General features: G+C 33.7%; 3 protein-coding genes across 4 annotated transcripts; all 3 read left to right on the top strand.

Moving 5' to 3' along the window:
* The first annotated feature begins 4,125 nt into the window (after nucleotides 1–4,125).
* Nucleotides 4,126–12,870, top strand: LOC107959802 (paired amphipathic helix protein Sin3-like 2). Of its 2 annotated transcripts, none has more exons than XM_016895957.2 (23): nucleotides 4,126–4,414; nucleotides 4,500–4,575; nucleotides 5,094–5,309; nucleotides 5,405–5,585; nucleotides 5,663–5,761; nucleotides 5,884–6,057; nucleotides 6,137–6,410; nucleotides 7,140–7,276; nucleotides 7,376–7,451; nucleotides 7,529–7,558; nucleotides 8,146–8,336; nucleotides 8,424–8,578; nucleotides 8,742–8,869; nucleotides 8,965–9,219; nucleotides 9,511–10,122; nucleotides 10,275–10,351; nucleotides 10,510–11,121; nucleotides 11,215–11,315; nucleotides 11,397–11,535; nucleotides 11,617–11,769; nucleotides 11,912–12,075; nucleotides 12,237–12,348; nucleotides 12,445–12,870. In XM_016895957.2, the coding sequence occupies exons 2-23, from the start codon at nucleotides 4,502–4,504 to the stop codon at nucleotides 12,571–12,573; spliced, it is 4,089 nt and encodes a 1,362-aa protein (XP_016751446.1). In that variant the 5' UTR covers nucleotides 4,126–4,414; nucleotides 4,500–4,501; the 3' UTR covers nucleotides 12,574–12,870. The 2 variants fall into 2 exon arrangements, with proteins under 2 accessions (XP_016751446.1, XP_016751445.1); XM_016895956.2 differs by having other exon boundaries at nucleotides 10,272–10,351.
* A 1,726-nt stretch (nucleotides 12,871–14,596) lies between these two features.
* LOC107959801 (uncharacterized) lies at nucleotides 14,597–18,524 on the top strand. The gene is made up of 3 exons (XM_016895955.2): nucleotides 14,597–14,842; nucleotides 14,965–15,031; nucleotides 15,647–18,524. Exons 1-3 carry the CDS (start codon nucleotides 14,786–14,788, stop codon nucleotides 16,456–16,458), a joined length of 936 nt encoding a protein of 311 aa, XP_016751444.1. The 5' UTR covers nucleotides 14,597–14,785; the 3' UTR covers nucleotides 16,459–18,524.
* A 1,712-nt stretch (nucleotides 18,525–20,236) lies between these two features.
* Nucleotides 20,237–21,751, top strand: LOC107959799 (probable galacturonosyltransferase-like 10). Its single transcript, XM_016895952.2, has one exon. It carries the CDS (start codon nucleotides 20,570–20,572, stop codon nucleotides 21,656–21,658), a length of 1,089 nt encoding a protein of 362 aa, XP_016751441.1. The 5' UTR covers nucleotides 20,237–20,569; the 3' UTR covers nucleotides 21,659–21,751.
* The last annotated feature ends 63 nt before the right edge of the window (nucleotides 21,752–21,814 follow it).

Genomic DNA, 21,814 nt, shown 5'->3' with positions numbered 1-21,814 from the left:
TGTATAAGGCAATACCATCCGCAAAGGTAAGTTGTATCTATATACATTCATTCCCTTGTTAATTTTGTATTTTGTATATGATGATTGATGCAAGATAACCAAATATAAATTAAAATCAATAAAGATAAGTCATCATATAGTTATTTTTAATTGAAGAAGAAAACAAAATCATATCCAACTGTATTTTCAACTTTCATACAATATATGTGAACCTATAGTTCTTGTGGGTACCAAATATGGGTACGCTTAATATATATTTATATAGAATATGTTTCAAAATATGAAATTTGGAACAACGTAGTAATTAGCTAATAAAACATGTAAAATGATGACTCTAATTTTCTTCATTCAACAATAGTGAAATATATAAAGACAACTCTACTATATCCGCAAAAGTATCAACAAAATAACCAATGAAGAAATATTGCAAAAGATAAATTACAAAGAAATTAAACAACTAAATAATGGCAAACAAATAAGACTAATCGTCCTTTCTAAGGTACTATCAACATATTTTTTGTGACATCCCCTCAAGTATCAACAGCAGACAATTTGGGAAATAGCCGATCAAAGACTCCTCAGGACATAGATTTGGTGCGTAAATCAACCACTTGATCAGCGGAATGTTTTAAACAGTACTTGATCACAAACAAAGTGAAAACCGATAGCAATATGTTTCATTTTGCTATGAAACATAAGACTCACAAGGGTCAGTGCTTAGGTGGCTTTGTAAGGGGAAAGCGAAGTTCACGAAGAAGACTGGCAAGCCAATTGGTTTTAACCACTGCAGCAGCAACAGTTCGATGTTAGACTTCAGTAGAGGAATGAGAAACTACCTTTTGAATTTTTGAAGACCAAAACACAGGAGTGATGTGCAAGTATGTGACTCACCCCATTGAAAAGGTACGATTCACAAGGTCACCAACTCAATCAATATCAAGAAAACTATTATCATTATTTTGAGACTTTCTTGAGATGGGGTTGGATTAAGGCCGAAATTGATTTCGGCTTATTAATATTAATCTTTGTATTAGATAATTTTCTTTTGCTGAACTTTGACACATCCATTTTGGGTCATATAATTATATATAAATATAATTCTTTTACTATCTTTTATTATATTCTATTAAGATAGAAATAAAATACAGTGCAAAAATATTCATTAAAAATTAATAATTGAGTGGCCAAAATAAAATTAAATCAATAATTTAATGATATTTTTATCTTTTACCTTTTCAAATATTACAATATTTCAAAGGTAAACTACACATATGGTCACCAAACTATAAAAGGAATTTCATTTTAGGGATTCAAAATAAAAAACTTACAGTTTAAGTATCCACATTACGTAATTCAGTTATTTAATATTAATATAAATTTATTTTTATTTTTTAAAATTTATTTATGTATTTTTATTTTTATTTTTTGAATTTTTAAAAATTAAGATCAAATTTTTTGAGAAATGATTTTTTAAAATTATGACTAAATTGATATAATATGTAAAAATTAAGAGTTAAATTTATATACCGATTTTTTGAACTGTCACGTCAATTTACTATTTATAATTTTAATGAGAATGATCCAAATGGCTGAATTATGAAATATGGATGCTTAAATTGTAAACTTTATTTTTTGTGTGATTATCCTGTAGTTTACCCAAATTAAGGAAAAAAAGAAGATATTTTACAAAATGCCCCTCAAGTTATGCAAATTTTACAATTTGGTTGTCGGTCAGGTCACTGTCGCCCATCCTCTACCACTGCTTTGGGCCACCTTGCCTTGCCACCAGTCACCCATAAGCCACCTTATGTCATCTCCATCAATTCTCCATAAAAACAACAAGAGAAGTGAAAGAGGAGAGCTCCTGAGAGTTCTTTTTTATCGCTCTCGGCCCTCTCTCAAACCCCCACCGTCCACCATCTCCAGCACCTCATGATTCTGCCGCCACATTCTCACCCTTTCAATCATTGCCACTAACTCCCACAACCAGTGACCCCCATTCACCATCATTAACGCTCCCTCTCTCATCACCATTCCTCACAAGCACCCTCAAATCTCCTCTTACCATCAATCCTGAATCACCAAACTTCCTCACAGTACCATCATCTCCCCCATCCACCGCATTTCACCACTTCCTAACCACCAACAACCCCCAAAATCATCCTAAACCGAATCCTATCGTCTCCTCACCATAAAAACATTAGCACCCCCTCAAGTCCCTACTAACCTATCCATTCAAAACCCAGAAAACAAAAAACCAAAACAAAAAAGAGAGAATTGCTCCCTGTTGAGAGAAGCCAACCGAAACGTGCAAAATAGAGAAGTATTACAAATCAGAAGGGAACAGAGAAGCCAAGAAGAAAAAAGGTGAAAGAGATGGCCTTTAAAACCGACGACAGCAGCAGCAGATATAGCGCCTGAAATTATTAATTTCCACATTGTATGCTAGTTCAACATACTCAAAAAATAATTTTAATTTTTTTAAGTATATATTTAAAATAGTTGTGATTTTAATTTTTTTAAGTATATATTTAAAATAGTTTGTGCTGCATTTTAATGTGAAAACTTATAATTCATTCTGAAATTTTATAATATATGTCTTTAAAAAATCATAATTTATATTAAATAATTATCTTAAATTTATTTTTTGTAATAAAACTTATTTATGAATCTATATATATACATTGTCTATATATATCACAATTTAATAAAGCAATCTTACATTGTTTAGGAACAAACTGTAAACATATTTATGAGTTTATATATACACATATATTATATCCCATATTGTTTAAGAAAATAATGGAAATGAGACTTTGGGTTTATATAAATGTTTGTTTTTAAAATTTTATTTCCATATCAATAAGTGACACCAAATAAATATATATATATAGGTACTGCCACTTTTAGTGTTGATGTAGCAAAAAACGTTTTCAGTTGGAAGCGTTTTCATGGAAAACCTAAAAAGTCCATTCCTATAAATTTTCAAAAATTCGATCTATTTTCATATTTTTTTAAAAAAATTGGGATTTTTTAGAATTTTAATCCAAAAAAAATGTTTATTTGTTGTTCATGAACGAATTTTTAATGGTGAATGTACTTGAGAGGTTCTTCTATTATAGAGTTATGATCATATTAGCTTCTTTAATATTATGTGGATCAATTTAGTCCCTAAACTGTTTAAAAAATGTCATTTACTGTTTAATGGGACTGTAAATAAAAATTTTTATTTGAAATTGAACTGCAATAAAAAATAACAGTTTTCAAGACTTTTTTACAAAGTTTAACCTGTTTTTAACTTAACATATTTGATTATATCTTAAGTTGATAACATTTTAACTTTACCACTCAATCAAAACTTTAATTTAATATGTTTTATACATTATAGTTTTATTACTCGCACTTTATTATCTTTATAAAATGATATTGATTGAGTTGATGTCACAAGTTAATTCGACATCAACTCAAGATTAATGACAACACCATAATGAACAATTATAGTACATTTAATATTTTTAAAATGATATTTTTACATATTTAAAATTCGTTTTACTCACATATTAATTTAATTTTTCATTTTAATATTATGTTTTATTATTTATTATATTATATTATATTTTTAAATACATCATTGAACAAAAGTATTAAATTTAAACAAAGGAGCACAAATACAAATGTATTTAAATTGAATTCATATAGAGTGAAATTATTTATAGTTTAATGGTGCACTATGAATTACATAAGTAGAGGTATAGGTTGGAGGCTTATGATAGTTAAAATGTGTAAGTTCTTTTGATTAGTTATAGTTAGTTATACTGTGTAGTGTTTATAACGATTAGATGTATTGGAGTGATTATACTTTAAATACAAAAATATTAATTGGATAAACAAGGAAAAAATAAACCTAAAAGGGAAATACATGTTAATGATATTCAAATTTTCATTAAAAAAAAAAACAGAAACACCCTCAACCTCAAGTCACCAAAATCAATCCCAATTTGCCAAATTTTAATTTGGAATTGGTATTAGGAGGAAATTAAAAAATAAAAAATAAAATAAAATCGAATTGGGAATTAACCCAAAGAAAATAAGTAAATAGGAAACCACAATACATAAACGAAGAACAAGACATAGCACAGAAAAGTCTTGTTTTCCAAATTTAGGAACACATAAGCTATCTCTCTCTTTTACCTTCACCAGTGTTCTGAATATAAAAGAAATTTTCTTTTGATTTTTGGATTTGGATTTTCCCTACTTACCAAGCTTCTCTCTTGTACCTCTTCTTTTGCTTATATAAATATAACATATATTGTGTTTGTTCAATTCTTTTACCTCTTTACACAACCCAACCAGAACCAAGGATCAGAACGGTTTGGTTTCTGTGTCTTTCCCTTCTGTAAGATCTGTTACAGAGGTAAGTAAATTTCTTTAACCCAATTCTTCAACTTCTTCGAAAATTACTCATGTTTGTTTTTTTTTCTTCTTTTTTTGGCTTACAGGGATGAAGCGAATAAGAGAGGATATATATTCCGGTTCTCAATTTAAACGCCCATTTGGTTCTTCGAGGGCTGAATCGTAAGTTGTTTTCTTTTCTTCTTTTGTTGGTTGTATTTTCTTTAATCTGTTTAAACTAGCTTGCTTTTCTTTTTCGAGGGTTTGTATCATTGGTTTTGCTTTTATATGAAAGTTTGGTTTCATTGGTAATCTGGGTTGTTTTTGGTTTGATGACTAGTTGGATATTGTTGTGAGTTTTAATTGCTTTGCTTAATGAGGTTAGACAGGGAATGTTGTTGAGCTTTTTGCTTTTGGGTTTGTTCTGTTGACCACCTGAATCGAGTTATGTTTATGCTTTTGGCTTGTCTTGTCATGTTTTGCTTGAAAAGCAGGTTGGTTTTTGTGATTCTGAGATCGTTACTCTTAGTAGGATTTTTTCACTTGGTTTTGTAGTAAGTAGTAAATTTACTTCTAATTTATTGGAAACTTTATCTTTTAAAAGCATATTAGATTAAGCAAGAAAAACTTTTGAAGTTCTTGATCTGTGTAAGTCAAATGGTTGTGGTTCTGAATTTTGTGATTATTATTTACCTATGAAGCTATGGGCAAAACCGAATGCTGGGTGGAGGGGGAGTGGGAAGGGGAGGAGCAGCAGCAGGGGGTGAATGTGGAGGACCGGTAGGAGGAGGGATGCCACAGAAACTGACTACAAATGATGCCTTAACGTATCTAAAGGAAGTGAAGGAGATGTTTCAGGATCAAAAAGAGAAATACGACATGTTCCTTGAAGTCATGAAGGATTTCAAGGCTCAGAGGTATCCACTTTTGAAACGTTGAGTTTAGTCAATGAAATAAGTGTGTTACTTGCTTTAAACTGCTAAATGTTCAACGCATCTTTCACCGTCTGCAGGACTGATACAGTTGGTGTCATTGCCCGAGTTAAGGAATTATTCAAAGGGCACAACAACTTGATTTATGGATTTAATACCTTCCTACCTAAGGGATATGAAATAACCCTTCATGACGATGAGGCTCCTCCAAAAAAGACGGTTGAATTTGAAGAAGCAATCAGTTTTGTTAACAAGATAAAGGTGAAACCATTTTTCCATAATCGTTCTCCTTATCAACTCCTTGTTTAGCCATCTAAGTTATACATTTTATTTTGCAGAAACGATTCCAAAGCAATGAGTATGTTTATAAATCATTCCTGGATATCTTGAATATGTACAGGAAGGAGCACAAGGACATAAATGAGGTCTATAATGAGGTAATATGTCTTATTTTGGTTTGTACCAGTGTTCATTGGCTCTGTGGTGCTTTCTGAATATTAATCTCTTTGAACTTTTATTACCAGAAAATATTACTTGATTCTTTTTCTGTTTTCTTTAGGTTGCTTCTCTTTTTGAGGACCATCCTGATCTGCTAGATGAGTTCACAAGATTTTTACCAGATTCTGCAGCAGCGCCTTTGACTCAACAAGTTCCATATAGTCGAACTTCAACTCAGCGTTATAATGAGCAAAGCTCTGCTACACCCACCTTGCGGCATATACAAATGGACAAGGCAACTGTCACTGTTTTTAATATACAATTTTTGGTACTTGCTACTTTGAGGCATTTGTGATATGGAATCTTTTTTACAGCAAGGTCGGAGGGATTGGATTATGACATCCCATGCTGACAAAGATCTCAGTGTTGATCGTCCTGAACTGGATGATGATAAAGATATCCTGAAAATGCAAAAGGACCAGAGAAAGCATGTGGAAAAGGACAGTAGGGATCAGAGAACCCGTGAACATGATGATCCTGAGCATGACAACAACAGGGATTTTAACTTGCAGCGATTTCCTGACAAAAAGAGATCGGGAAGGAAGATTGAAGGATTTGCTTCCAATGATGAGAGAGATACTTTTAAAAGTGAGTCTATTTACTTTTTCGACAGCTTGTATTGGTTTATAATATGCAAGCTATAATTTTTGTTTTTGTTTTCAAATACTATAGTTATATAGTTTTCTTTAATGTATTAGGGTGACTGTTTTGTTGTTCTTTTGTCATCTATTGCTAATAAAGTAGTCATTATATATTCTTCAAGGTGCTCCTCTCCATCAATCATTTATGTGATTTACTGGTGAGAATGAGCTTGTAGTTTTATTTTTGCCTAGATGAAGATGTGAGATATGGTTAAATCAGGTTAGTTGCAATTTTCAATGATATTTTGACTTTTGACTGGAAGGAAGCTGTATAAGCATGTTATCTTTGTTTCCTGTGATTTTGAAGTGATCTATTGCTGGGAAAAGTACTAACAGGTTAGGTAGTCCATCTTGATGTTTTAGCAAACTCAGCTCTTAATATTTCCGAGGTATTGATAGACTCGGGGAAATGATAGGAAAAATAGATAACTCTTCAAGGGTGAAGTTGCATCAGGTGTAATCATAATATTGGGAAATACTAAGAAGTTTTTAACCCAAGGGAAATTCTTTTGAATTTTGTATTTGCACATGATTGTTAATGACCTTTTTCAGCCTTTCCTTCTAAGTTTTCAAATATTTTGCTGTGCTTGTGTAATGTGAAAGGGGCTAATCACATTCTTCTTGTCCTTGATATATCAACCTTATGAGTTTTAGGTTTTTCCTATTCAAATCTCAGGCATGTGCAACCAAGGGTTCATATTCTGTGAGAAAGTTAAGGAGAGGCTATGCAGTTCTGATGACCACCAGGCATTCTTAAAGTGCCTTAATATTTATAGCTATGGAATAATAAAAAGAAATGATTTGCAAAATTTGGTATGTTATATTTGACTTTTCATTCAATCCACTTATCTTTGTAAAATTATCAAGAGGCGCATGTTCACTTTCTACCTTTGCTGGTTTTGCCTATGTCAGGTGACTGATTTACTTTGCAAGCATCCAGATCTTATGAATGAGTTCAATCAGTTCTTGGAGTGTTGTGAGAATACTGGTAACTGCTGAAGTATCATTTTTAAGTTTTATTTTGATTATCCTCACGGCTGCTTCTAACCCAAATGTCTTCTGCAGACGGGCTTCTTGCTGGTGTTATTAGTAAAAGTATGTAATTGATATCTTCCCTTTGTATCATTTTGTTATACTTGTTCTTATTTTTCTCAACCATTGTCTCATTTGTCTTATTCTCTTATTTGCATAGTTTAATGTTATAAGATGCAAATAAAATCTCATGTGTGTATATTTATATTGCAAGAGGATGGGGTCTTGGCAACAAGCCTTATTTGTTGTGTCACATCTATTGTTTTCATACTTCCATCTCACCAACACCAAGTCAAAGGAAGTTTCTCCAGCAAACCCATTATTTGAGGGGATGAATCAGGTGCAGGGGTTTGCCAAGGATTTCTATAGGTGATATGAGAAAGAACATGTGGGGTTTTTCTACTTCCTTAGAAGAGAAGTCAATGAATTGTGTGATTTGATTGTTCCCTGTAAAGTAGTTAAACAGCTAGTGGTGTGTATCAAAGGTTATCTTTCACATTCGTTCATAGGAAATGAAATTGGCTTTGATTGTGCAATAGCTTTGTCTTTATTAGGGCCCTTTTTTTGGTTGATAAGTGAAAATAGTTTCTATTGAGAACTTATTGTTGCATACATATAAGTTGCAATGATGTTTACCCCTTTGATTGCAGAATCACTTAGTGGAAATGGACATATATCCAGGCCAGTGAAGATAGAGGAAAAAGATAGAGAACAGAGGAGTGAAATGGAGGGGCCTAAGGAAAAGGAGAGATATAGGGAGTATCTGGCAAAATCCATACAGGAACTTGACCTTTCCAACTGCCAACGTTGTACCCCAAGCTATCGGCTTCTGCCTGATGATGTATAAAATTTTGATTATTTTTTTCAAATGAGAATTATGCTTGATTTGATATTCTGATTTTGATGTTTTTTGGTGTTTGTCTTTCAGTATCCAATACCTTCGGCAAGTCAAAGATCAGGGCTTGGCGCTCAAGTGCTGAATGATCACTGGGTATCTGTGACTTCAGGAAGTGAGGATTATTCTTTTAAGCACATGCGCCGAAATCAGTATGAAGAGAGCTTATTCAGATGTGAGGATGATAGGTAAAATATGCCGACTGCCCTCTATATGTCCCAGTACTATGTATGCAACAAATATAGTAATTGTTTTTGTTTCTCTTTGTTATTTGGTCCTTATGTTATCCGATCACAACTTAATGTACTGGATCCTTCTAGACATAATGGATTTCTTGTCTACTGCTTGTAGATTTGAACTGGATATGTTGCTAGAATCTGTGAGTTCAACTGCCAAGCGTGTTGAGGACCTTCTGAACAGCATTAATGAAAATAAAATCAATATGGATTCTCCAATTCGTGTAGAAGAATACTTTACTGGTTTGTATCTATTACTTGATCATTGAATTATACCCTACTATCTGCTAGTTGGACGTTCATCTTTTTTATTTTTGATCCCTTCTGAATCACTGCAGTTCTAAATTTGAGGTGCATTGAGCGTTTATATGGTGACCATGGTCTTGATGTAATGGAAATATTACATAAAAACCCTGCTCTTGCATTGCCTGTCATTTTAACTCGCCTGAAGCAGAAGCAAGAAGAGTGGACAAAGTGCCGTTCTGACTTTAACAAAGTTTGGGCTGAAATTTATTCAAAAAACCATTATAAATCACTTGATCATCGCAGCTTCTATTTCAAGCAGCAGGATTCGAAGAACTTGAGTGTAAAATGTAAGAGGACTTTCCATACCAACGATGCAAAATGCTGCATTTTCCTATGTTGAAAAATTTACCATTGATGAAACCATTAATTATGTCTTTAATAATGTGATTTCAAATGTTGCGATATCCTGCTGAAGGGTTGAGGGAAATTTTTCATTTGTAACAAAGCCGCAAGTTTGATAGATTTTAAAAGTATTGTTGCATGCTATTCCGTGGTCTCTTGAGGGTGTTTCTATCTTCTATATTCTTATTACTTAGCTTATTTAATCCCATCATATTGATCCTTATCTCCAATTACAGCTTTAGTGGCTGAAATCAAGGAGTTGAAAGAGAAGAACCAGAAAGAGGATGACGTTCTTGTGGCTAGTGTTGCTGGTCACAGACAACCCTTAGCTCCACACCTCAACTATGAATATTTGGATGTTGACATTCATGAAGACCTATATAAACTTATAGAATATTCATGTGAAGAGATGTGCTCGACTAAAGAACAGTTAAGTAAAGTAATGAGGCTGTGGACCACTTTCTTGGAGCCAATGTCGGGCATTCCTCCTCGACCTAATGGCAGAGAGGGTACTGATGATGCTGGTAAAGCTCAGAATCCTGCTGTAAACTGCGTTACGTCAAGCATTGCTGAAAGTGGTGGAAGTCCCAGAGCTGATACTACTGTTAATTCCACACAACAAAAGGCTGCTACTGACAGAGATGAGAATGGTTCACCTGAATTAACTAATTCCTGCAGAAATGGTTTGGCAAATGGGGAAACTTCAGCCAAAGAAGAACACTCAAGTCATTTATCTAGAGATGATTTAAAGAAGAACACTCAACCTGGAATAAACATGCTGGCAATTGGAGCCCTTGCATTTGAAGCTGAAAATAATCACAGCAAAAGCAATACTGAAGGGGCTTCAGGTGTGTATATCTGAAAGAATCTGACATTTATTTTCCCTGATGTTGTTGTTCATTGAACTAGTTTTTACTATTAATTTCATCTTTTTATTCCCTGCTCTCCAAAATTTTGTTACAATACTGCGATTTAGAATTTCAATGATGTCATGCAGCAGCATCTAGACCTAGTAGCATTGCAGCTGGTGAGGATCATGAACCTGAAGCTAATGCAGACCTTCCGCACACATCAGAGGTATGAGTTTATGCTTTGTCGATTGTTGTATTCTACTTAGCATGGTTGAAGCTGATATTACAAATTGCTTTTGTAAAATATAGTAATAATTGACATCTTTTTATTGCTTTGAATATTTTAGTCGTAAAATGCTTGTGTGTATTTTCTTGGTATTTCAGGGTGGTGATGTAACAAAACATGCTCTATTAGTTAATGGAGGGCCTACAGATGACACTAATGCTAGGAGATATCTTGAAGCACCTGCTGGTCCCTTGAAAATTGAGAAAGAAGAAGGTGAATTATCACCTAATGGTGATTTTGAGGAGGATAATTTTGTTGCTTATGGTGATAATGGCCTAAAGGCTGTTCCAGTGGCGAAGCATAGTGTTGAAAGTGGACAGTATCAGTCTGGAAAAGGGTCACATTGTAAGGATGCTGGAGTTGAAAATGATGCAGATGCTGATGATGAGGATAGTGAAAATGCCTCTGAGGCTGGTGATGATGCATCAGGCAGTGAGTCTGCAGGTGATGAATGCTCTCGTGGAGAGCACGAAGAGGAAGAGGTTGAGCGTGATGAAGTTGATGGTAAGGCCGAGAGTGAAGGTGAAGCCGAAGGGACGAATGATATGCATGCAGGAGATGGCATGTCTGTGTCAACTTCCGAACGGTTTCTTTTTACGGTGAAGCCTCTTGAGAAACACGTACCTGCAGTTTTTCCTGAAGAAGATCAAAACAGTTCTCGGGTTTTTTATGCAAATGATGATTTCTATGTTCTTTTCAGATTTCATCAAGTGCGTAAGCATCCTGAGTCATTTAGTTATTTATTCTAATTTTTCTTTCTACATTTTAACAAGTATTCTTCAATCTTTGGTTTTTTTGTTTAGATCCTATATGAAAGAATACTTTCTGCGAAAACAAACTCAACAGGTGTTGAGTTAAAGCGGAAAAACTCAAAAGAATCGTGTTCTTCAGATTTTTATGCCAGGTGATTTACAAATCAATAGTATTGCCAAACAATATTGCCTGGTTTATTCTAATTCAAAAGCTTCATTTCTTTGCTACACAGATTTATGAGTGCACTGTACAGTCTACTTGATGGATCTTCTGACAATATGAAGTTTGAAGATGAATGTCGGGCAATAATAGGAAACCAGTCATACGTATTATTCACATTGGACAAGTTAATATATAAATTGGTTAAGCAGGTTTGCTTTCTTTGATGATCATTCATGTCTTCCTCTTTTTTTTTTTTTTTCCTACTGTACTGAATGATGGTTTCGTTGCAGCTTCAAGCTGTTGCAACAGATGAGATGGATAATAAGCTTCTTCAACTGTTTGAGTATGAAAAATCCCGGAAACATGCAAGGACAATGGATTCAGTGTATTATGAAAATGCGCGTGTCCTCCTTCATGAGGAGAATATTTATCGATTGAAATGTGTAAGTTTGCATACCCCTTTAGTACGACCACTTTTTTGGAAAAAGAATCGAACCGAAATACAAACTAAGGCACATGAAATGCTATACTTCGTTTGTGTTTGTTTGCATGTATAATTGTTTTATTTTGTTTCCCTTGTTACAGTCATCTTCTCCATCTCGATTATCTATTCAGCTGATGGACAATGTGATTGAAAAACCCGAGGCTTTTGCTGTTTCAATGGAACCTAATTTTTCAGCTTTTTTGCACAATGATTTTCAATCAGTCTTTCCTGGGAAAAAGGAACCACATGGTGTTACGCTAAAGAGGTAATAACCGACAACATTAGCATTCATATGAAAATGTAGCCTGTAAACGTAGGTTCTGCCAGCCCCTCGTGTTATTATAGTTTATTGTAGCAAAGATTTGGATCACCCCCATACAATAACCAGCCATTAATATGGCTTTTTCTCTGCTGAGATTTTTGCAGAAACAAGAAAAAATATGCAAACCTAGATGAATTTGCTGCCGTTTGCATGGCTATGGAAGGCGTTGAACTGGTTAATGGCTTAGAGAACAAGATAGCTTGCAATTCATACAAGGTAATCTTTCTTTACTAATAATAAATCGCATATGCATGTATTATTTTAAAAAAAATTTAAATTTTTTTTTAAGTATGATCTATATTTTATGTTCAGATTTCTTATGTGTTGGACACCGAAGATTTCTTCTATCGTAGTAGAAGAAATTCGCCACCAAAATGCGGATCATATAATACTCAGGCAAGAGTACAACGGTTCCATAAATTTTTATCGGCTTCCCAATAATATCCGGCACGAACAACATTGCAAGCTTTATACTATTTGTGCATTTCCTGTAAAAATGCCATTGGTGCAACCGAACCGAAAGCGGAGACTAGATGCAAGTTGGCCATACTAGTAGTACTGAAGAAGGAAGAAATTGTTAGAAAAATGTAGCGTAGCTGTAAGATCAAATGCTCAAAGTTCTTGAGCCATTACTGTGTAAATAGGGTTTTGCATGATATTTTGTAATAACAAAAAAAGAAAAAGCAAAACAGGGTTTTTAATGTCTCGTATTTTATAAAAAAAAGAAGGAAATTTTCACATCCACCTTGTTAAAGGTAAATGATATTGATTTATTTAATAATAGAAACTAATTTAATCGGGGATATACCAACTTCAATATAGAGTTGTTTATGGTGATTTGATTTTAAAAAAAATTGAGGTCGATTTTTCGTTTTATTGTTTAAAAAAAAATACTAAAAACTTCTTGGATTGGATGTATTGGGTCATAGAGGTCAGACTAATCTTGATATGGGAAATGCATAAGGAAGAGTGGAGTTATGAAATAGCCGCTAATGCTATACTTTGCCATTATGGTTGTAAAAAAAGGGAAATGGTAAGATGTCCGTCCTCAATTTATTCACTTCCTACCAAGGACATTCTTCCACTGTGTACACCTTTGCTGGCAAAGGATTCATTCATGCAATACATAAAGGAACACCTTATGAATATCCCAAACATCTCTTCCTTAATTACTTTCCCTGCTACTCTTCCTACTTGTTTCTCGTGTAATTCACTCTGTTTTTTTTTTCTTAGTTGTTATTAGTTTTAGTTTTCATTTCCATGAAGACTAATGCAGAAAAGTGGAGGCCTCTTAACGTTGTCATCACGTTGACTGAAGCTAATTATGGACCTAGTTTGATAGTTGAGAGGCTAAAATGCAATTATCAACCATTAATTCTCCGATAGTTTCGTTTTTAACGCTGCCAGTGTAGGAGTCACTGTGCAACAGTTTGATCAAAGTTTTCTGCTTTCCTATAAAATGAAGCAGAAAAAGGATGGGAACAAGCGACTGTAAGTTGTGTTACACCATTAATAGAATTTCTACTTTTATAAAAAGAAATAATGGTTAAAAATATAGTAGGAAAAGACAGCTAGTTTTGCTCCTACTCTGGTAGTCTGGCCCAAAAATAAAGTGTGATAAGATATTTGGGAAATAGGCCCATAAGATGATATAGCGCTAACAGATTTGTCGAATCTGGACTATCCACGTGGCCTTTTATAAGAACATGCTTATTTTCTTACGCCAATTCAACCAAATTCAAATAATTAATAATCTTATTATTTTCCTAAAATACCCTCCTAACTTACTAAAATTTCTTACTCAACCTTTTCATATTAAAAATTTGGCTTTGTTTTTGGTGTTCTTTAATCGCCAATTATATTCAAAAGACCTTATTGCTAGCATCCCATTTCGAAAAAAAGAAAAGAAAATTCTTTAATTTTTACTTTCACATGAGAGATTAATAGCCTAAAAATTTGGCCTGTAATTTTTTATTATATTTTCAAATATATTTTGAAAGTTTTTGTTATTCTATAAGTTCTCTCATTTATTTATTCTTTTAGGAATTTTGTCAAATTTTAAATTAAAAATAAATTTTAAGATAAAGAAAGAAAGAGACTTAATATTCAAGAAAATTGGACTTGTCACACACAATTTATGAGTGAAAAAGAAGCAAATTGTTTTAAAAAAGAAATGCTTTCAGTGAAAATAGTCATAAAAAAAGAGATTTTCCATGAATAGATATTAATTATATATTGTACAAAATTTTATTTAATAATATAATAAGAAAAAAATATTCTCATTTAATTTTCCAGCTGATGCCAAAGTAGTGAAATTTAAAATTTCATTAAAAAAATAGTTTACCATTATTTAAAGTAGAGTAAATAATAAGGAATTCTTTATTTAAAACATAAAAACAATTTGGTAAAAAATTCAAATGGCAAGGGCATTATAGTAAGTAGACTTTTATATAAATAGAAAGAAATCAATTCTAAGGAGGGGTGTGCAGAGTTTGTGTGTGTATCTCATTCTATCCATTTTCAGCCGTTTGATCGTCATTCTATCCGGTAATCCGTTATTTCTCTCCTCCGGCGTTAATCTCCTTCTTCGTCGTACACTGTTTTCCTCTTCGCCAAACACCCAAAAGGATTTTTATTGTATCAGTTTCTCACCATGGTTTCTGATTTCGCCTCCAATGTTTCTCTGCCTTGCCCTTCGAAGAAGAAGAGAGTGAGTAATTTTTTTTTAAAAATAATTTGTGTTTGTTTCATGAGGAAATGTAGATTAAGATTAGTTTCATATTTTGAGAGTTTTTTTTTCTTTTTCTCTTTCTTTTTTTTTTGGTTATCTAGACAAATAGATTAGCGAAATTGAAGCAGTATAAGCTCGATGTTAGGCGTGAACAATGGCTGTCTCAAGGTAATCTTCTTTTTCTTTTTAATTATTATATTATTTTTATTTTGAATGTGATTCTTTCAATAGAAACTAGAAAGATTGATTTTTTTTTTAATGAACTGAATGGAGCATTATTGAAAGGGCACTTGTTTGAACAAAAAGAGTTAATTGTTAGGAATGAATCGCTTATATTGGACGTTGTGGTTTTGGACGTGTGATAGGAAAATAAATTGGGAATTTCGAGTACTTATCGTTAGGGTTATTCTTTTCGTTTTATTAAGCCAAAATGAATGCCTTACATATTTTTATCGACATGGTTTTGTTGAGTTCCTTCTTTTTTTTCTTTTGACCATTTTTAATATTTTTTTAGTATTGAAAGTTGGTGGATGCACATTCTGAGTATCAAATACATAGAAGAACTATAGGGAGAGAGTTGTGATAAAAGCAAAAAGCTTTTGACCCAAGGTAAATTTACTGGTGGGATCTAGGAACTAATATGAAAGAAGCAATTTTTATCTTATTTATGAGGTGAATGATTAAGATGGCTTTTGGGTTTGGATTGGTAAAAATTACCAAGTTACTGCATTTTTAGCAAATTCAATTGGTTGTGCTCATAATGGAGTCGGATTGCAAATGCAGTAAAGAACAAGGACTGCAAAGTGGATTTGAATGGATGTGCTGGGTCTCCTCCATTTTCCACAAAGAGAGCTGATGAACAGAACAAATCATTGCGCAATTTGGAAACAAATTTGAGGGAAGAGGAAAGTGAAGATGCACTGAGCATTCATGAAAGTGATTTGGAGTCCTTGATGAACTGCCCCATTCAAAGCAATCTGGGAAAAAATGACACAAAAGAAGCTATTAGTGCACATAGCTGCAGTGGCAGTAGCAGTGGTTCTTGTTCTGGAAGTGTCAGTGAGGAAGAGAAGGATGGGTGCCTAGACAATTGGGAGGATGTTGCAGATGCCTTGAGTGCAGATGACAGTCAACATAACTCACCCATGAATTCTCCTGCTAAATCTGAAACAATGGTTGAATGTGCTGGTGCTGACCAACAGTTCAAGGACCAAGGAATAGATCAGTCAAATTCAGAGAGTAAGCAAACAGTTTATGGTTCCCACACGAATTGTCGAGCATGGAGACCTGATGATGTTTTGCGTCCTCGAAGTCTGCCAAGCCTTTCTAAACAGCATGACATTTCTTTGAATTCGGATTGGTATAGTGGCCATGGGGCTATCACCTGGAAACAGAGGAGCACTATGTATCACCCTTCTTCATGCCCCATCTGCTATGAGGACTTGGATGCTACAGATTCTAGTTTTCTCCCTTGTTTATGCGGATTTCTGCTTTGCCTCTTCTGTCACAAAAGGATTCTTGAAGTGGATGGGCGGTGTCCTGGATGTAGGAAACATTATGATAGCATTAATAGAAATATATGTTTCAATAGATGAGCTGTGCTTTTCGACTAGCTTGTTCTTGTAGAATGAGTCCTAGAGCGTAGGAGGGAAGTTTCTTTGTTTTTCCTCCTAATAAAATGCATGTCTTATATCTCTCCGTATATTAATAATGTCTAGAAACTGTTTGCTGAAGTGACCTAATGCTGAATTAAGCCAAGGGTTAGTTTCATTTATTTGCATAATGTTTTACACGCTTTACTCTAAGAAATAGATGTCAATATCTGAATCCAAGTACTGTGGTTGGCGATTTTAATTTAGTGGTAACTTTTGCTTTCACTGCTTGCCATTGCTCTCTCTCTGGTCCAAACTATATGTGTTGTTTTTCTTTTGCATGTTCTTATTGAATCTTTTTAAAGCATTTCATATGAATATCGGATTCTTGGCAGGAAAGTCATAGTGTAATGTCAAAAAGGACTTTGGCGATTTATCCACTTATTCTTTGTTGCTTGGTTTTCAACCTGCTTCTCTCTTTCTTATAAAGTATGCTTTTGGTGTTTTTTCCTCTCCTTTTTGAGTTATCATGCACAGTTATATACTGTCTCCTAGATTCTTTTTGCATGAAATGGAGTAACCACATGCATCTTCCATAGTGCTACTTAGTTAATTTGTATCATGCAGCCTAGCCTTCACAATTTTGGCATTTGTTTTGCATATACACATGCATTTTGTAGATATGGTTTTGAGAACTTTGCAGGTTAAGACATCAGATTAGCAGACTGAACCGTGCTTGCAGTTGCACCTTTTAAATGGCTTGGTGACCAATGATGAAAGGTAACATCTCTCACCATTTCAAGTTTTCTGCCTTCCATTTGAAGTTTCTTTCTTTTCTGTAGCCAGAAAATTGTGGTGAGGCTGGAAAACGGAGCCAGGGAAGAGAATCTACCTGTCTTTGGCCTTTGATTTCTAATCTCTTGCTATCAGGTTGCTTTCTGCAAATTCTATTCATGAAACCAGTTTCTCCTTTTACTCACTGTTGAGAGGATTCTTAGATATTTCATCACATTGCTCTTTTTACCATTCTCCTCCTCCTTTGTTACCTGCATTGACTACTTACAATGAAATTGATACAAGCTAAGGTTGAATCTTGAATAATTGATTATGAGGTCTGGCTTGTCTTTACTTCCTTTTTTTTTTTCTGAAAGAAGAGAGGTACAAATAAAGGCCTAGTAGTTCTTAAGACATGCAACCACAATAACCTCATAAGTGGGTTTAGTATTAGGCTAGACACACCAGCTGAAAGCCTCAAATCCAAACTGTTCTGTTGATTATCACATTGGGTGACACGCTGGATCGTTTAAACTTCTAAAAGCTAGGTTAGTATTATTGTGCTAACATCAATGCTAAACAAAGCCTAAATAACACCGATGAGTCAAGTCTTTAGGTGATAACGTTCATAAAGATAGCCATCTCCTTTCTTTTACTTGTTGAAATCCAGCTTTAGGGTGTGTAAACTCAAATCTTAAGTCTATTAAAGTCTTTCCTGCAAAAATTCCTTTTTTGGCTTGTATTACTTGGAAGGCATATATTCATTAGTAGTTGCACAAATGGAGCCAATGCATTAATTTTTTTGTAAGAAACCTTGATTAAACAAGAGAGCATTGCAGCAGACATAATAACAATACAGTCCGGCTGTAACAGAGAGTGCATGACAGCAATCATAGATCACTAAAGACAACCGACGAAAGCCAGTTGAAAACAAAGTCAAGACAGCTGACAAGAAAGCCAATTGAGACCAAAGATCAAACATCCAAACCCCAGAACAAAAGTGTGATGACCCAAGGATCACGGTCAACACCTTCACCAATGACTGCAAGGAGTAGGAAACAAACCCAATGTAATGGGGGGTGGGGGATTGAGTCCGCCCGTAAAATCATTGAATTCTGAGTCATTCATGGCCCTTGCTCTTGCAGATGATACAACTGTGTTTTGTGGCAAAAATACGGGGGAACAACAACAATAAATGCATTAAATTTGAACTGGTCTTCTCTTTGTACTCTTCTTGTCTGCTTTGCTTTCTCAGACTTGCAGCCTAGATTATGCTATTCAGATTTCGAAGTCAAGTACAGGTATAATTTTTTCTTTTCATTTTTTATTATTCAAAGCATCAGATTTGATATTCATGTGCGTGTTTTGGACCCATAAGCCAAAATTTTCTTCTCCATTGTTTTACTTTTTTCAAAGCCGGTCCTGTAAAACTAAGATCTTTGGCTTGTTGCAATGCAGCTTATGTTACTCTGATCAATACAATGTATGTTCAAAATGGGTATACCATTTTTTTTTAAATATTTACAGTATCATTACCGATTATTCGTTGTCAGCAATGTTTTCTGGACTCTTCCGACGGTAGGTTATGTTAATCTACAGAATGGTATAGAGATTAATTCGTTCATTAAAGAGACTAAAATGTAATTTAAGATATAATATAGGGGTTTTGTGATATTGTACCAAATTATGTCTGATTTGACACAAATTAATAAAAAATTAAATGTAGAACTGATATAATATTGGAGGTGATCACCTCAACGGCTAAATGAAAGATTCCAGAAGGATTGAGGTTGGTGTAGAGTTTAGAATAATCAAAAGAAATAAATGTATAGAAAGAAAGGAAAATTAAAATAAATAGAAAAATGCATGTCTTTGGTCAATGTGATTTTCGTTGTGATGTCAAAGAAAATCACAAAATAGAACACTCCAACAAGGAAAAATAAAAAGCACACATAAAAGCCTGCAGCCATTCATAGCTGTCCACGTGACTGTTTAAACATTGAAATAATTCTCTTGAAATGAAAAGATATAAAAAACATAGATTAGGTTATTAATTTGATTGAAAATGACTGTTTTAACGTGTTTTAGTTGTAAATTAGTGGTCTTTGTCGCTGGGTAAGTTGAGTTTAAGCATGGTATTATATTTCTTTAAGTTTGATATAGTTTGAAATTTAGATTTAAAATTTTGTTTAAATTTGTTTATATTTGTAAAATATTAATTCAAGTCATATTATTCTTTTTTTTAAAAAAATTAATTTAATATTTAATAAATATATATTTTTATTTATTGAATTTTTTATATAGTTATTTTAATATTATTTTAATGTTTACATTAGTGTACCATTGTATATTTAGTATAGATTTATTTTTTGGTACAAATTACATAATATATAAAAATTACATAATATAAAAATATTATAAACTTAAAAATAAGTAGAGTTAGGTTCGAATTTTGAATGTTCAAGCTTGAGTCTAATCCTTAGTTTAAACGGGTTTAATTTTTTATTCGAGCTCATTTTTTTGATATAATATTCTTGTTCAAATATTTTAAAATTTCGTATAAATCTTTATGTTTAGACGGATGATTCAACCCATGAAAAAGTTGTATTGTAAATTAGGTGTGTTGTGCCCAATCCGTGTTTTTATCGGATAAAAACTACATATCTTATTCTTATTTAATTTGTTTTGAAAGGTAACAAAAATAAATTGGTTTCTTTTTCTTTTTTCTGAAAAAAGGATCTTAAAGAAGAAAGATTGATGGGTTGTTAGTGGATACAGAAAAATAACTGAAATTAATGAGAAAAAATTGTAGAAATTAAGCACGAGGCACCACTCAAACCTATCGGTAAAAATGCAAAACAAACTGAAGGGGTTAACCATGAATCACAGATAAATAAATTGAATTGGTTCATTGTATGTGGTCTTTCGTCAACCGCACTGCACTTACCACCCCAACCCCCACCCCCCCCCCAAAAAAAAAAAAAGAATGATTAATTCAAAGCACATGGTCCTTTGTTTTTCCAATGGTGAACGAACCGACATAAAGGCTACCAAGCAGTTTCCAGGAAACCAACAATTAACAAACAAATTAAAAAAAGAAAATTAAACGAGTCAATCAGACCATTGAACCTTCTCCGCGTCCTCTCTTTGAAAAAGCAGACGTTTTTGGACTTTGGTTTAAATCTTGATTGGACTCTTTCCATCTTCATTTATTCATATATATGTATATTGCACTTTTCTTTTCAGTTTCATTTGGATTGGAGCCATTGTTCTCCAATACTTTCTTCTTAAGGAACTTTATCAAACAAACAATTTTTTTTGGATTTCAACAATCAATATCATGTTCCTATCAAGATCTGTTCTTGGGTTTATTTTCCTTTCTTCACTGCTTCTTTTCCCTGCAAATTCAATCAGGTTGTTTAAAGCTGAGGATGAATCAGATTTGTTCATGGAGGCACCAGTGTATCAAAATGGACCTCACTGTCCGGTTTTGGGTAAAGATACTTTGATATGTGACTCTTCCATTGTTCATATTGCAATGACCATTGATCCTGAATACTTGAGAGGCACCATTGCAGCCATCCATTCAGTTGTGAAACATGGTTCATGTCCACAAAACGTGTTCTTCCACTTCATTGCCTCCGATTCCAGCTTGGTTGTACCAACCCAACTAACTCGGATCGTGAAGTCTGTATTCCAATCTTTGAGTTTCAAGGTTTATGTTTTCCAGAAAAAGCTTGTAAGCGATCTTGTTTCATCTTCAATCCGTCAAGCTCTTGACAACCCTTTGAATTATGCAAGGATTTATTTAGCTGACTTACTTGAAACATGCATCCAAAAAGTGATCTATTTAGATTCAGACACCATTGTTGTAGATGACATCCAAAAGCTATGGAACATAAATCTGACTGGTTCCAGAACAATTGGGGCACCCGAGTACTGCAATGCAAACTTTGACAAGTATTTCACAAGTGATTTCTGGTCAAGCCCAGGATTTTCAAAGGTATTTGAAGGCAAAAGAGCTTGTTATTTCAACACAGGTGTGATGGTTATGGATTTGGGGAGATGGAGACAAGGTGATTACACAAGGGAGATTGAGAAATGGATGAGAGTTCAGAAAGATAAAAGGATTTATGAACTGGGTTCTCTGCCACCATTTTTGTTGGTTTTTGGTGGAGATATTGAAGCCATAGATCATAGGTGGAATCAGCATGGTCTTGGTGGGGATAATTTGGTTAACAGTTGCAGGACATTGCACCCTGGTCCAGTAAGTTTGCTTCATTGGAGTGGGAAAGGGAAACCATGGGTTAGATTAGATGCAAAGAGACCTTGTTCAATTGATTTCTTGTGGGCACCCTATGATTTGTATAAATTTCATAGATATTCTCGGCATCGACAATTGGATGGATTTAGATTTGATTCTTTGTGATTTATTTTGTTTCTTCATCTTTCACTCTTTTCAGTCACTTTGTATTCTTTTTATTATTATTATTATTATTATTTTGAGTAAATAGACACCAAAGAAGCTGCGGAATTTTTTTTTCAGCTTGTATTGTAACAAGAGAGTTATGTTGTGTGTAAATCA

Source organism: Gossypium hirsutum, chromosome A05 (assembly GCF_007990345.1).
Source record: "Gossypium hirsutum isolate 1008001.06 chromosome A05, Gossypium_hirsutum_v2.1, whole genome shotgun sequence".
Classification (NCBI taxonomy): domain Eukaryota; kingdom Viridiplantae; phylum Streptophyta; class Magnoliopsida; order Malvales; family Malvaceae; genus Gossypium; species Gossypium hirsutum.
The sequence above is the reverse complement of the archived record's forward strand: the minus strand, read 5'-3'. Positions and strand labels throughout refer to the sequence as shown.